The sequence below is a fragment of the Danio rerio genome, chromosome 7 (assembly GCF_052040795.2).
Source record: "Danio rerio strain M-AB ecotype USA chromosome 7, GRCz13ab, whole genome shotgun sequence".
NCBI classification, from domain to species: Eukaryota; Metazoa; Chordata; class Actinopteri; order Cypriniformes; family Danionidae; genus Danio; species Danio rerio.
In genome coordinates, this window is record NC_141027.1 from 49,470,515 (window position 1) to 49,485,767 (window position 15,253).

The window sequence follows — 15,253 nt, forward strand, 5'->3', positions numbered from 1 at the left end:
GTTTTGCCTGTTCCCACAGGCTAGGGCTGTGCCTGTAATTTTCATTGAATTTTCAGAGAAGATTTAGGCGGGCTAGGCAAGCGAACTCATCCGGCCCCGTGCCAGAAAGCGTCCCCAGGCAGCTGACCAAGCTCCTTCAGACCCACATGCAGCTCTCCAGACTGCTTATGTGACAGTGGGCTTCACGGCCAGCCTCATAACTCATACATGTCTGGTTTCTCGCAGCTCTCAAAGGGCCTGCGCTCAGCAGACTCGCAGCCTTCCTTTGTTTTCGCTTCTTTAAGAAGCAGACGAGGGCAACTGCTGTTGTTGGCCATGACCATGAACCAGCCGTCCCATGTTTTCACACAACCCTGTGCTGATACTGTGAGGTCTAAATACGCATCTGTTACAAGCATGCCATGTATATTAAGGTTGTTTGCTTTATGCTATGCAAACTACAATCCATGCATGACTAAAATATTTGGTATATTTAAAACACTTATTCCAGTTCATTAAGAGATTAGTGATGCAAAAGCATATCAGTGTTACTGTATTCTTTTTTAAGCCAGGTGTTTAAATTAATGGTTTTGAATAGATCAGCATAAAAATGTCCTATATTTTACACATTTGCAAAAGTAGCGTTTCGTAATAAAGGATGACTGAAGCACTAGTTCTGTCACAAAAGACACACTATTAGCTATACACATTATACAATATCTTTTGCACTATGCACTGAATCTTCTAGTGTATGAATTTAATAAGAGTTTTTATTTATATATATATATATATATATATATATATATATATATATATATATATATATATATATATATATATATATCGATTGTAAATATTTAGAAAGAAAAAACAAGGTCTGAAATGTCAAAAGCAGGTAACATTTTTACAATTTGTAAAATATTTTGGTATGTAAAGGTATGTAAATCATGTGAAGGTGTGTAAAGCATAATTGTCCGGAATTTTGCAGCGAGCTATAAACACAAACACATTTGTACAAACATTATAAATTAAATTCAATTCAGTTCAATTAAAACAAAATAAATACAGATACATTAGAGCCAGAAGTGTTTTTAAATCATGAACCATATAGAGTAGGTGCCGTTCAAAAGGTGTGCAGTCTAAATCGTCTGCCTAAGGGTAAAGATGTGAAAAGATGTCTAGCTGAATGTGTCGAATCTCTAAGTATTGTCAAGCCTTTTTTCCTGCAAATGCATGACATAAATTTCATCCATAGAAGGCGGATCATGGCCTATAATTTTTGAGTCAGTTTGCACTGTATTATAGACATGACTTTTTTGTTGACCTGCTAAACCACACGGTTATTGAAAAAGTCAGCACACTTTCAATCATTGCTCAAAAACCTGACCATACCAGTTGTAGATACTCCAAATGTTTTGAGCTGCCTTATGAAATGCCATCTTTGAGGCTTTTTTAGCGTGGGATTATCCTGCCACTTTAAAGATGCAGATATTGTGGTTTGGAGAAGCTTAAGACATATTTTTAGGGACATTGTTATTCAAAATAAGGGCGTAACATAATTTTTACTTCCTCTAAAACAGAATTTTCTTTGTTTTAAGAGCATTTAATATACAGCAGGGAAAATAAGTATTGAACACATCACCATTTTTCTCAGAAAACATATTTCTAAAGGTGCTGTTGACTTGAAATGTTCCCTGGATGTTGGTAAAAAACAAAGAAATCCATATAAGCAAAAGAAAAAAATCTAATTAGTTTACAAATGAAGTTATGCATAATAAAATTAAATGACAGCGAAAAAGTATTGAACACATGAAGAAAGTGAGGTGTAGAAAGGCACTGAATGCCCAGACAGCAACTGAAATCTCTTTTTAGTTATTTAACAATCCTCTGCCCTTTGTCAATGTAAATTATTATCAGCTGCTTCAGTCCAATATCTACAATTTAAAGATGATGAAGATAACACCAGGGTGGACATTTCAGCAAGACAAAGATCCAAAACACAGCCAAGGAAACTCTCAAATGCTTTCAGAGAAAGAAAATCAAGCTGTAGAATGGCCCAACCAATCACCTGACTTGAATCTAATTGAAAAAAATATATAAGGATCAGATTTGATAGACAAAACCCACAGAACCAAGATTTTTACACTCTGTTGAACAGATACTGTGTTTTGGTTGTTCAGTACTTATTCAGTGTGTCAATCCATTGTTGTAACACACTGTAGTTTTCAGATTTTTTTTTTTGTTTTTTTATGTATATGTGTTTATTGTTTGGGTTTTTACCAAAATCTGGTTCAATCCAATATCATCAGCTTCTTTAGAAATATTATTCATGGAAAAAAACATGACATGTTCAATACTTATTTTCCAAGCTGTACCTTTACGAGTACTACTCCTTTTGATTAATGCAAAATTATCTTCAACAAACTGAAAATATGTAACCGATTCACTTTGTGAAATGCATTCGTGTAAATGGAAAACAGAACCGATGACAATACACAGCCTTGTGGAGCACCAACGCTATTCTTCTGTTCATTTATTCAAAAATCAAAATCTTGTCAACAGAGCGTTCATTATGTGTCTGTTCATGGGATTTCAGCAATAGGTGCACAGCGCACACTGGAGGATTTTGTTCTGGGTATACCTCATAAATATTTCAAAAAGGCAATACTATTCCTCATGAGAAATATCTAGATATCTAGCTGCCGAGCTCTACAATGACAGCCTTTCACATTGCCCACATAATAAAGCTGTGTTATTAAATCCATTCTCAAAGCAGACGTCTCATCGCTCAAATAAATGACCTCTCTATACTTACAGCGCTCTATTATAACACAGCATTTTACATGATGTCAAAGTCGAATCAATTAGTTCTTTATCCTCACACTGTTTTGTTCAAATAAATCTCACGTTATGTCTCACTTACAATAATTTCTCATTGTCACGAGCGCATAATATCACTAATATATGCCTTTAGTGCCCTTTTGTGTAAGCACAATGTGTCTGTCTCTTTCATTCTGCAGGAATTAGTGCTGGTAATGTTCTTTGGTGTGGAGTACGTGGTCCGTCTGTGGTCAGCTGGATGCCGGAGTAAATATGTGGGAATTCTGGGCAGGCTTCGCTTTGCCCGAAAGCCAATTTCTGTTATTGGTGAGTGTCTACAATGAAATCACTTTCACTTTTTGGGATGTGTTTACAAAGCCTAACTAGATTGTGTTGTTACTATGGACGTGTTTACATTTCTTTTGTTTTTGTTCTAGACCTGATTGTGGTGGTGGCTTCTATTATAGTATTGGCATTTGGCTCTAATGGCCAGGTATTTGCTACCTCTGCTGTCAGGTAAGGTTAATATAACAAATAAGTCACTGTGGTCTCTTTATACATTGTGGTACTGTGTTAATCAGGCCCTGTTTACACCTGGTATAAAATGGGTTTTGATCTTTTTGATCAAAAATAGATGGAGTCACATTCTCAGTTATACCTGGTACTAAATCTCTGTTGTGCCCTTTTAGACCTTTCTGTTTACCTTTTTTTTTAACTTTAAATCTACGTTTCGCAAGTTTAACTACTGTCTGTCTAGTCTGCCAAATCAGTTCAGTATAGAGTTTTTGATTTTACAGGTGGTGTGAAATTAAAGTATTTAATTGTGATGCTGTGTTCACACCAGACGTGGATAAAGCAGCAAGTGTGATTGATTTACATGTTAAGTCAATCCAAAGACAAGAATAGACATCCTGCGTCGTGTTTCGCATGACTGAGGTGGCACGAACGACGTGTTTTTTGCGAACTGCTTGAGTTGGAAAATCTGATTTGAGGGGACAGTTGCGCTGCGTTAACCAATCAGGAGCTTGCTTTTATAGGGGCATGATTATGATGTAGTACCTGTTGTTGGTGTCCTATGGGGAAATCCTGTTTCTGACACCAGATAACAGCTCATCAAACTGGGCTTGGCTCAGTCTAAAGCACTGCTAAAAGACTCCATCATCCAGGTGTAGTTTCTGGAGGAGATGATGAACTCACAGAGCTGGGTGCACCTCTGAAAGGATCTAGTGGACTTAGGCACAGCGCAGAACAAATATATGCTGTTTTTCAGCATTCCTAAAGCACATAAAGCAGAGTTAATATCTCAATAAAATCCTTGTTAGCCATTTAGCAACGAAGCTAGAGTCACTGTGCAGAAAGATGCCTTGCCCATGACACAAATCTGCAAATTAAGAACTGCTTTTTTTCTAGCTGAAATAAAACAAATAAGACTTTCTCTAGAAGATAAAATATTATCAGACATACTGTGAAAATATCCTTGCTCTGTTAAACATATTTTAAAAAGAAAAAAATTAAAAGGGGGGCTATTAATTCTGACTTCAACTGTACATAGTAATCCATTGGCGACCAGATCACTCTTTTTTTTTATTTTTATGTATGTCAATTCTATCGGATATATTAAAGTGCAAAAAACTACTCTTCTGAATTTAAACCATTGCTTACTATGTTTATTGTTAATACTATGTGCAAAAATTAAAGTGATTCTCTTGCACTGTTGTAAGTCTTGCTGATATTGTTTACAGAGGAGTCCGCTTCCTTCAAATTCTGCGAATGCTGCATGTGGATCGACAAGGTGGAACATGGCGGTTGCTTGGATCAGTAGTGTTTATACATCGACAGGTGAAGACGATGTGTTTTGGATTTGTAATTCATTACAGTGCACTACATTCTTAATAATAATAGGCAGGGCTGGACTGGGGCAAAAAATCGGCCCTGGCATTTTGGGCCACAGTGGCCCACTACATTCAATCAAAATGCTATCTATCTATGCACGTCCAGTATTTTAATCAAATCATATTTTATAAAACACAAAAGCCATATATATGAAATAAATAAATACAAACTTTAATCTCAATTTCATTTCTGTATACTGTCCATGAAGATATTTGTTGAGTTCTAAAAAATACACTATTCAATCATTTTTCTTCGCATATGTCCCTTATTTATCAGGGGGTTGCCGCAGTGGAATGAACTGCCAACTATTCCAGCATGTTTTATGCAGCAGATGCATTTCCAGCCCCAACCCAATATTGGAAATCACCCATACACACTCATTCACACACACTCATACACTACGGCCAATTTAGCTTATTCAATACACTATTCACTCAACCTATATTCAATAATAAACATAACAAAAACTGCCTGCTGATGCATGGGTAAATCTTCAAAGGGAACAGTGTTACATTTTATCCTCTTTCACCTCATCCTGCTTGCTGTTTCACTATCTAAACAATGAAGACATAATATAAGTCAAATTTGTTTCATTTTGATATTGTGATTAACAGACACTAAACAGCCTCGTGTAGCTGCATACTTATATGAGCGTCATCTTCACTCTGCATATTTATTTATTTATTATTAGTGTGTGGTCACGTGATTTGCGTTTTTAGCCGTGACTAGAATGACCGGAGAACTTTTCAGAACTGCAAAATGAAACGCCGGTGTATTTCCCGCGATTTCTCTGCGCCTCCCTTGCATTTCTTCTCTCTGACTCTCGACTATTTTGACAAATAAACACAGACGACGCACGCTCATACAGAGCCCAAAATAGGAGTTTGTGATTGGGCCATCCCCAATGTCAATACAGAAATGAGCCAATGGGCTGCAGAGTGTCACATGGGCCGACCCGGTCTGTCTGTCCGGGGGGGAAAAAAAGCATCTTTCAGAGAGTCACAGATCACAGCAGCGTCAATTAATAAGGCAGAAAAAAACAATAGGCTGCTAAGCCTTTTATGGGACGATAAGATCATAAGACGATGATCAGCCCGGCCCAAAAAGTACGTCGGCCCACCGGGAAAGTGCCCAGTCTGCCAGATGGCCAGTCCGCCCCTGATAATAGGCTAGTTACAGAATAGGAACTAGGCCTCATGCAAGCCTAGTTCCCAGAGAACTAATCTCCCCCACAGAACATTTCGAGGTTGCATTTGCAGCATCATCAGGAAGTGATGAAAGCCGCACGTTATGCTCCAGTGTGAAAACTCTTCATAATTAAGCATTTATGTCAATAGAGAATTGATTTATTCTTTTCTCATGGAAATGTGTGTTTGCAGTTTATGAAAAGGACCAATTACACTGATCAGCGGTCTGTTTACACTGCAGGGTTTCAGTTAGAATTCACACTCTTTCAATGGCAAGTTATTACCAAATTCTGGGTCAAATATTTCATACGTGCTTGCTATTTTTTTTGTGTCTTCTTGGAGGTTTGTATTTGTACAAAGTATTGAGATGTCACTGTGTTGTGGTAAAGGATTTAAATTATTAAAGTACCAAATTTAGTCTCAGTGTTTCCTGCACACACTTTTAACCTGGTGGAATCTTTAGCAGTACAACAAAAAAAGGAAGCCCTTTATTTTACAATATATGTACTTGAATTGCACTTGGCTTAGAAGCTGTAAAGATTAGGTTCGGGGTTAGGTTTAGAGTTAGTTACTAGTTATTTTCCAGTTTTTGTGATGACTGTGAAGAAACAGGACTGTAAAATAAAGTGCCATTGTTGATATTTCAGTAAGCATACAGTCTGAATCATATGTCAAATACTGCATAACAGTAAATAATGAGCTGTCCTTGTGGGCTCAGCCTAAAAAAATGTACCACATGTATTAAAGTTTATTGAGAAATGACTCTTATGAGCCATTTCAAATGAAGCAAAAATATAGCAGTGAAGCCCTATTCTCTTTTATGTCTAGACTTTAAATAATTCAGAGTGTATCTGCAAAAGCAATATCCCATATTTTAGACCATAGGCAAAGATAGCATTTCATGATGAAGCTTGACTGAGTCACTATTCTCCCAAAAATATGCACTATATACTGTCAGGTCCAAAAATATTGGAACATCAACACAATTTCAATACACCAACACAATTGATCTGTACTGAAATGAACAAGATGTGCTTTAACTGCAGACTATCAGCTTTAATTTGAGGGTATATACATCCAAATCGGGTGAACAGTGTAGGAATTACAACAGTTTGCATATGTGCTTCCCACTTGTTAAGGGACCAAAAGTAATGGGAGAGAATAATAATCATAAATCAAAGTTTCACTTTTTAATACTTGGTTGCAAATCTTTTGCAGTCAATTGCAGCCTATATACCCTCAAATTAAAGCTGACAGTTTGCAGTTAAAGCACTTCTTGTTCGTTCCATTTTAAATCCATTGTGTTCGTGTATAGAGCCACAAATGTTTGAATTGTGCTGATGTCCCAATATTTTTGGACCTAACTGTACATTAGTATTACACTATGCTCTTAACTGTCCAGAGTATGAACTTACTATTAGAGTCCAAAAGCACCATTGAACCACATATTTACAGATTTTAATGCATCATCTAAATATTTTTGAAGTGCATCGTTTCTTTTCGGACTTTCAGTAAAAACACTCTACTTGCACTATTTATACTTCTGTATTTTAAAAATATTTATTCATTCATTTTCTTGTCGGCTTAGTCCCTTTATTAATCCGGGTTCGCCACAATAGAACGAACCGCCAACTTATCCAGCATGTCTTTACGCAGAGCATACCCCTCTAGCCGCAACCCATCTCTGAGAAACATCCACACACACACACACACACACACACACACACACACACACACACACACTACAGTTAATTTAGCTTACCCAATTCACCTGTACTGCATGTCTTTGGACTGTGGGGGAAACCGGAGCACCCGGAGGAAACCCACGCAAACGCAGGGAGAACATGCAAACTCCACACAGAAACGCCATATGTGCCTAGGCACTACCTACTGCACCACTGCGTCGCCATTTTAAAAATATATATCACCTAATATTTTTTATTTTCATTGAGCTTGTCTTGCTTGATTAATGTATACGTATTTGTTATATTTCCTTTTTATTCACCATATGCAAAACATTAGTTGATAGATGACCACCATGTTTGTTTGTGTTGCAATTCAGAGCTATTTAGAGCTATTCTATTCATATTTTTATGCATCAAAAGTTAAAGAATCTTGCTTTTTAAGACTTTTCTGCAAGAAAACTTTTAGTGAATGTTTCCTCTTTCCAGGAACTGATCACAACTCTCTATATCGGATTCCTGGGGCTCATCTTCTCCTCCTACTTTGTGTATCTGGCAGAGAAGGATGCGGTGGATGACCACGGCAACTCTGGGTTTGGCAGCTACGCCGATGCTCTGTGGTGGGGTGTGGTACGTCCATCTCCACCTACACCTTTCATAGACACAATGCCTTTGAGGTGGATAATTGAAGGCATACAGCCATGAATTGGATCATGTTGAGTAAAGGGTGTTGTGTGTCAATGTCTTTTCTGCAGGTAACAGTAACCACTATTGGCTACGGAGACAAGGTTCCTCAGACTTGGATAGGAAAGACTATTGCATCATGTTTCTCTGTCTTCGCTATCTCCTTTTTTGCCCTCCCTGCAGTAAGTAACAGAGATTTAATAGCCAGAACAATTGTTCCTCGCACAGCAGGCCAGTGTATGGGAAGAATGATAGTATTTCCCCACAGGGAATCCTGGGCTCCGGTTTTGCTCTGAAGGTACAGCAGAAACAGAGACAAAAACATTTCAACAGGCAAATTCCTGCAGCTGCGAGTCTCATACAGGTGTCCCTCCTTGTGGTTTATAGATGTTAAATTGATTATTATTTGTCATTTATGAGGAAGGTCAGACCTTGTTTCTTCTGTTCTCATGCTGAAGGCGTCCTGGAGGTGTTTCGCCTTGCTGAACCCTGATTCTGCCACATACAAGTTATTTGTGAAACGAAATCTCAGCAGTTCAGGGTCTAGCCCTAAATTAAAGGTAGGCTACCAAACTATTCTGAGATGCCTGCATAAATCTACAAGAACAAACTGTTTTCACACATATATGTACACTACATATACAGTTAAAGGCAAAATGATAAGTTCTCCAGTGAAATTTTAATTCTTTTTTCCAAAAGTTTTAATATATCCAAATGTTTAATGCAGTAAAGAAAATTTTTACATTATTTCCTATAATATTATTTCTTCTGATGAATGTCTTATTTCTAGATTGGCTGTAATAAAAGCTATTTGTTGTTTTTACAATTTTGTTTTTTAATATAAAAGGCCAATTACATTGTTCTTTCCCAAATGGTGCATCGTACTATGATAGTTCAGCCACAAGTTATGTCGTTATTTGGGAACTGAACTCAGAATTATTTTTTATTTTATGCCAAAAATATTAGAATTTGAAGTAAAGTATAAAGTATCATCTTCCATAAAAATATATCATAATTTACTACTGTAAATATATTTTAAAAAAATTAACAGTTAAAGTGCATTGCTAAGCACTTCATATAAACAACTTTAAAAAAAGATTTTCTCAGTGTTTAAATTTTTTTTTAACCATAAACCACAAACAACTCAGTTGATGTAAAAATCTTAACGAACAAAAGAAATTACATCTCTAAAAGATGTAACAACTGGACAAGATCCAAACAAAACAAGTTTTAGGTCCAGTTTACATGAATACGTTTTAGTTTTAAAGCTGTGTTTTTGAATGAAAATGATCCACGTCCACACTGGCGTTTCACCTAGTGTTTCTGAAAAGATCTCCATCCACACTATACTGCAGAAAACACACATTAAATGACCACACACACACACTCTGACATGCACTGCAGCGTATGAGCACGTCTAAGCTCCAGGCAGTCACTGGGTGCTTTAAGCACACCTCCCCAGGTGAGTGTAGTGCACAACGGATTGTTCATCAAGCATATACTGCTGGATCTCATTTGACTATAATTGTTAAACGCTGCGTAGAAAAAAAAAAACTTGCTGGATACGTTGGTGGCTCATTCCGCTGTGGCGACCCCGGATTAATAAAGGGACTAAGCCGACAAGAAAATGAATGAATGAATGAATGATATTTAATTCATCTTTCTCTATCTAATGGTCTTTTGAATCTATTCCTTGTTCTCAAGTATCGTGTTTTGGCTAAGTTCAAATATAAATTAATAAATTTATTTATGTAACCTCGTACACTGATTCTTGAAAACTCAGGGCTAGTGTGGACAGATTTGTTGTTTTTTACAAATATAAAAGGCCAATTTTATTAGCCATCTTATGAAATGGTTTCTTTTTAATAAGCTACAGAACAAACCACTGTTGTTCAATGACTTCATTAAAGAGAAAATAACTAAGTTATTAAAAATTATTTATTAACTATTGTTTAAAAATGTGTTGGAAAAAATCTCTATGTTAAACAGCTTTTCGAAAATATTTGAAAAAAGAATTTAAATTTCACAGGAGGATTTTGCCTTCGACTTCAACTGTACATAAATTAAAATTGTATTTATTTATGTTGTTTGCTTGTTCTAAATAAAGGTGAAGATGAGGAGGAAAATGAAGATTAGTGACCGGAATAACGGGCAGAATTCTCCTGCAGTACCTTCCATAACCTATGACTCCTTTGATGATGGGAGGGACAGCAGGCAAGAGACACTGACCAGTCTTCAACAGTCAGGTATTTCCAACAACCAACTAGAACACTGTCAATCTTTTCTTCTGCTATTTCTGTTTTTTCACCTTTCATGCTCTTGAAGTGCTTTGCTATCCTTCATTTCCTCTCTCAGTCATCTCAGATGGGACAAACACAACCAGAAGATATGGTGAGCTCCAGTTAGACTCTGTTACTAAAACCGTCTTTGTCTTAACTCACTCGCTATCTTTCATTCCAAATGACTCTATTTATAATTCATTCATCTTTTATATCTGAATATGGGTCGTTGTCAAATAGTTAAAACATTTTTGAAGAAAAATTTGTCATTTATGCAGTTTGAAGTCTGTTATTTAGGAATATGTAAGGGGTTACATAAATAACTCTCTTTTCTTTTTACTTTTCCTGATTTGTAACGTAAAAATGCCCTATGGTTTGACATAACAAACAATTAAGAAAAACTACTCTCAATAATAAACTAAAAATGACACGAAAGTTGCTTAGCTCAATACAGTGCTGTATTTTTTATTTGGAATTATGGGCAATATTTCCGTTCTCCATGACTTGTCAGACTTTTTTAAAAATAAAAAAAATGTTACACCAAAGGACAAAACTTAAACTTATTATGGTTCCAAAAACGTCATGAAAACTATGTGAAATGTCAGAGACAAACCTTAACAGGTGCAGGTCATGGGCTTCACAGGGCCCTTAAGTCACATTGTCTTGAATGGGGTCATTCAATTAATTAGTTTTCCATGGAAATGCTGATTTAAAATTAATAATGTAACATACCGACACTGACAATGGAGTTGATGATCCACGTGCAGCTTTATTAAAGAGAAGTCGTACAGGTATAATCAAACACAAGGGTAAACGAGTACATACAGGCAAATTCAGAAGCGTAGTCAGGTCACAGGAAAATGGTCAATGCAGGCGGCAGACAACGTAAATAATAAAAACAAGGCAAGGGTCAGAAATGGAAAGACTAGACTAGAAGAATGCTTCGTAATGTTGCAGGGTAACCAAACAAGACTGTCACAGTGAGTAATTTATATAGTCTGTGTAATCAGTCTTGAGCAGCTTCCAACTGTGTGTGTGTAATCAATGGAGAACTGGAACTGGTGTGTGAGTGTGGTGCCTGAAGGGAGTTGTAGTTCATATTGTGTCAGAATTGTAGTCAGAAAGAAAGTGAATGTTCTCCAGCAATCTGTTAGAGTTAGATCTCTGGTGATCGTGACAAATAGTGTCATACCAAAGGACAGGGTTTTAAGTGTTAAACAATAAAAAAAAAGTTTGTAAGATTTTAGAAATATATGGATGAAAAAATAATTATTGCCATTTACTAAAACAGCCACTTGTAAAATAATCTTGGGGTATTTATTAATAATTTTACTTTGCTTTTATTTTTTATTAAAGCTTTAATTTGTTAAACTTATTGCATGAGACAGTCACATTATAGGACAGTTTGGAGATTTGGCTCAAAAATGCTTAGCAGTTTTTATAACTTCATTTTAAATGGTGACACTAATCATTCCAACATAGGCTCATTCTGATAACGTAGCCCTATTTACATTGCTGGAGATTGCAAATTATGTAGCTAGAGGTACATATGGCTGCATTTCGCCTTTAAAACGAATGACACAGGGCGGTATGATGCAATACCTTTTCTCGCTTACCAGCTGACCATTTACCTCCGTATGGATGGCTTGCCCACTGTTACCAGTTTGTTCAGTAGCCCGCCATGTACCACAGCAGACTTGAGAAACAGAGAGGAGTTGACCATGACAACAGGGTTCAAGTCCGGCAAAGAACGGTTCCAGAAAGCCGGTAAGACAAAAACAGAAGCCAAAAAACAAAATAAACAAGTAAATAACAGGGTGAGAGTGTGGTAAAATCTGAAAACTTGGTAAAAATCAGGCAAGGGCTTTTCTTTTTTTGGATTGCTTTTTAAAACACTGCGTTTGGGTTTAGAGAATGCGGTGGGCAGGTTAATAGGTGCTTTTTAAAGCACTATTGGTTGGGTTTGGGAAAGGGGGGGTGGGGGTTGGGGTGACTCTGGTGGATTTGTGAAAACAATAACTGCAAAATAACGTAGCTCCTGGGACGTATTTCGCGATCTCCATAATTGTATATAGGGGTACGTAATCAGAATGAGTCTGGGTTGATAAATTCTATTCAATTTTGTGTCTCGTGTTTCAGTGGAAATGCAACTTCACATCAACAACCCTTTATTTTTTTACAATACAGTTATACAGTGCATAAAAAACACACACTGTTTGATTAGAAATGCACCATACAAAAGCAGTGATCTGTATCTCTCTCCTCACAGAACGAGCGCCGTCCTGGAACTCTCTGTCCTCGTTCCAGTTCTCCACACCTCCAGGTGGGAAGTCAAAATAATGCTGATTCAATGTTACAGAAACCCCATAGGAAAGACAGGACTCTCTCAATCTGAAATGATGTGTGCGTTTTTGTGTGTCTGTAGCCACGAAGCCTGGGGTTTTCGAGGTCTCATCTCGGCCCACGCTTCAGAGGAGCAGCAGCATTGCAGATGATATGGAGACTGAGCCGGAGCGAGAGATTGTGCTCATTCCAGTCGCTCATGTGTCTCAGTGAGTAAGAACCTAGCATTTATCTATCTGAGTTTATCCACCAACTGTAGACAGCAGACAGTCAATTACAGAAGTTTCAGTAAGTTTCAGAATTACTACTCCTTCAGAAGTGTTGCGGATGACATACCATGTGAAAATCTAGTGGTTGGCCAATTAAGAAAAGTGTTAGCTTATTTGCGTCAGCGTTAACGTTCTCTTGCAGTTCACACTTACAATATTGCATCTTTAAATGTAAATTGATTGTAATCATGGCGCTAATCTCTGCAATCACTGGATCACCAGCTCAAATCTTTAAATCACTTTTAACACGTATGCGCCAACAGATCTCAGCTGTCCAGGGCCACCCACCACAAGTGAATACGTGGCTAGAGGAACAGCACGCTGTATGTTTCAGGGCCCCAAAGCATTCCCATGAAAAGTGGTTATGTTGCGGGCCATGTTTTGCCGGAGAGGGGGTCATTATCAGAATCTCTTTGCCCCATTAGCTGTTCAGCATGTGGAACAACGCAGAGCCTGTGTATACTACAAACCATTTACTTATGCAGGCAATGAAGCAAGCCTGTCTCTGAATAATCTAATGAAGCATGCCTCTGTTAGAGGTATACACAGTCCATTAGATTCCCTAAAGTGCAGTTTTCTAGTTCTGGTGGGATCCTTATGAAAGCAGAATTTACTTTGGTAGCTTATGATTCTTTTCTTGTGGTGAACAACTAATCTGTTAATATTAGTATTATTAATATATATATATATATATATATATATATATATATATATATATATATATATATATATATATATATATATATATATATATATATATATATATATATATATATAATATCTGTTAATATACAGAAAAAAATCATTTGCCTACTGAAAATCTGCCTTTGCTATTTAATGAATATGCAGAATGTCTTTTAAGGGATAGTTCTCCCAAAACTAACAATTCTGTCATCTTTTACTTGTTCTAGACTTGTTGGACTTTCTTTCTTCTGTTGAATACAAAAGAGGATATTTTGAATAAAGCTTGAAACCTGTAAGCATTGACTTGCATATGACTTTTTCCTTTGGAATTCAGCGGTTACATCTTTCTTCAAAATGTCTTCTTTTGTTTTAAAGGCACCTATTTTACCCCTTTTGATTTAAAATAAGTCTTATTTGTCTCCAGAATGTGTCTGAAAAGTTTCAGCTCAAAACACTCATAAGATTATTTATTATAGCTTTCAGAATATTGGATTTTTTGCTCTAAACACAATGTAGCTGTTTTTGTGGCCTGTGCCTTGGCTAGTTCTGCACGCCCACCATTCCCATGTGCCTATCAAAGTTTGCCTCAATCTCCACCTTGGCTGCGTCAGATAAACAGCATAGTGACATACATGAAGGAAGCAGATCTCACATAACGTCTGTGAGAAATACTACAGCAAGAACTTTCCCAATGATTATTTGATGTCTTGGAAGTGGAGTTAATGAGTAAATGAGAACAATGAGTCACACACAATGTCGTTACAAAGTTCACACAGACACACACACAGCGAGGACACACAGCTCATGCGTTTAACTTTACACTTCAAATGTGACAGGATACACATTAATATCTACAGCTGTATGGATATCTGTTGTGTTAAACCTGATTTAACGTCCACAAACTGGGATTGAAGCATTTTCTTTCATAATTGTACTGACATGTGGCTGTGGTGAAAGTGTAGTAAAGACGGTAAAATTGCTGTAATTTCTTACAAACATGCACTGTTTTAAAAAGTTTTAAACTTGTAAAACTCATTCTTGATCAAATTTGATGATCACAGAGAGCTGAACAGATCTTTTAATCCCAGTTGTTTTGCGCACGTTCTGTCTTATTGATATGAGTATACCCGTTACTATGGAGACATGTAATATGTGGCTGTCAATCCATTTGGTGGGGGTAGAAGGGGGGGTTTGGGCCGCACTCTAACGTCATGTTGCGGTGGACCTCAAAATGTGAGGGATTTGGATCCTATTTTAATGTCAGGAAATTTAAAAAAAAAACAGAGACTTATTGTCTTCATATCAGGTCATATCAGGCTAATATGACACTATACCTACACACAGCACTGTCCAAACAGCTTACAAAAGATGATTTTCATCATAGGTGCCCATTAAGAAGAAGAAAGAAACTCATAAAATTTGGAACCACATGA

General features: G+C 36.9%; 1 protein-coding gene across 2 annotated transcripts in view; it reads left to right on the forward strand.

Moving 5' to 3' along the window:
* kcnq1.1 (potassium voltage-gated channel, KQT-like subfamily, member 1.1) overlaps nt 1-15,253 on the forward strand; it is a 102,583-nt gene that overhangs the window by 33,085 nt on the left and 54,245 nt on the right. The window contains exons 3-13 of one of the 2 annotated variants that reach the window (NM_001123242.2): nt 3,000-3,126; nt 3,237-3,315; nt 4,542-4,638; nt 8,051-8,191; nt 8,317-8,427; nt 8,514-8,609; nt 8,704-8,805; nt 10,353-10,491; nt 10,601-10,636; nt 12,794-12,847; nt 12,950-13,076. In NM_001123242.2, the coding sequence (NP_001116714.1) occupies nt 3,000-3,126; nt 3,237-3,315; nt 4,542-4,638; nt 8,051-8,191; nt 8,317-8,427; nt 8,514-8,609; nt 8,704-8,805; nt 10,353-10,491; nt 10,601-10,636; nt 12,794-12,847; nt 12,950-13,076 (1,109 nt within the window). The remainder of the gene's footprint in view (nt 1-2,999; nt 3,127-3,236; nt 3,316-4,541; nt 4,639-8,050; nt 8,192-8,316; nt 8,428-8,513; nt 8,610-8,703; nt 8,806-10,352; nt 10,492-10,600; nt 10,637-12,793; nt 12,848-12,949; nt 13,077-15,253) is intronic. The other variant, XM_087259518.1, reaches the window with a different exon arrangement.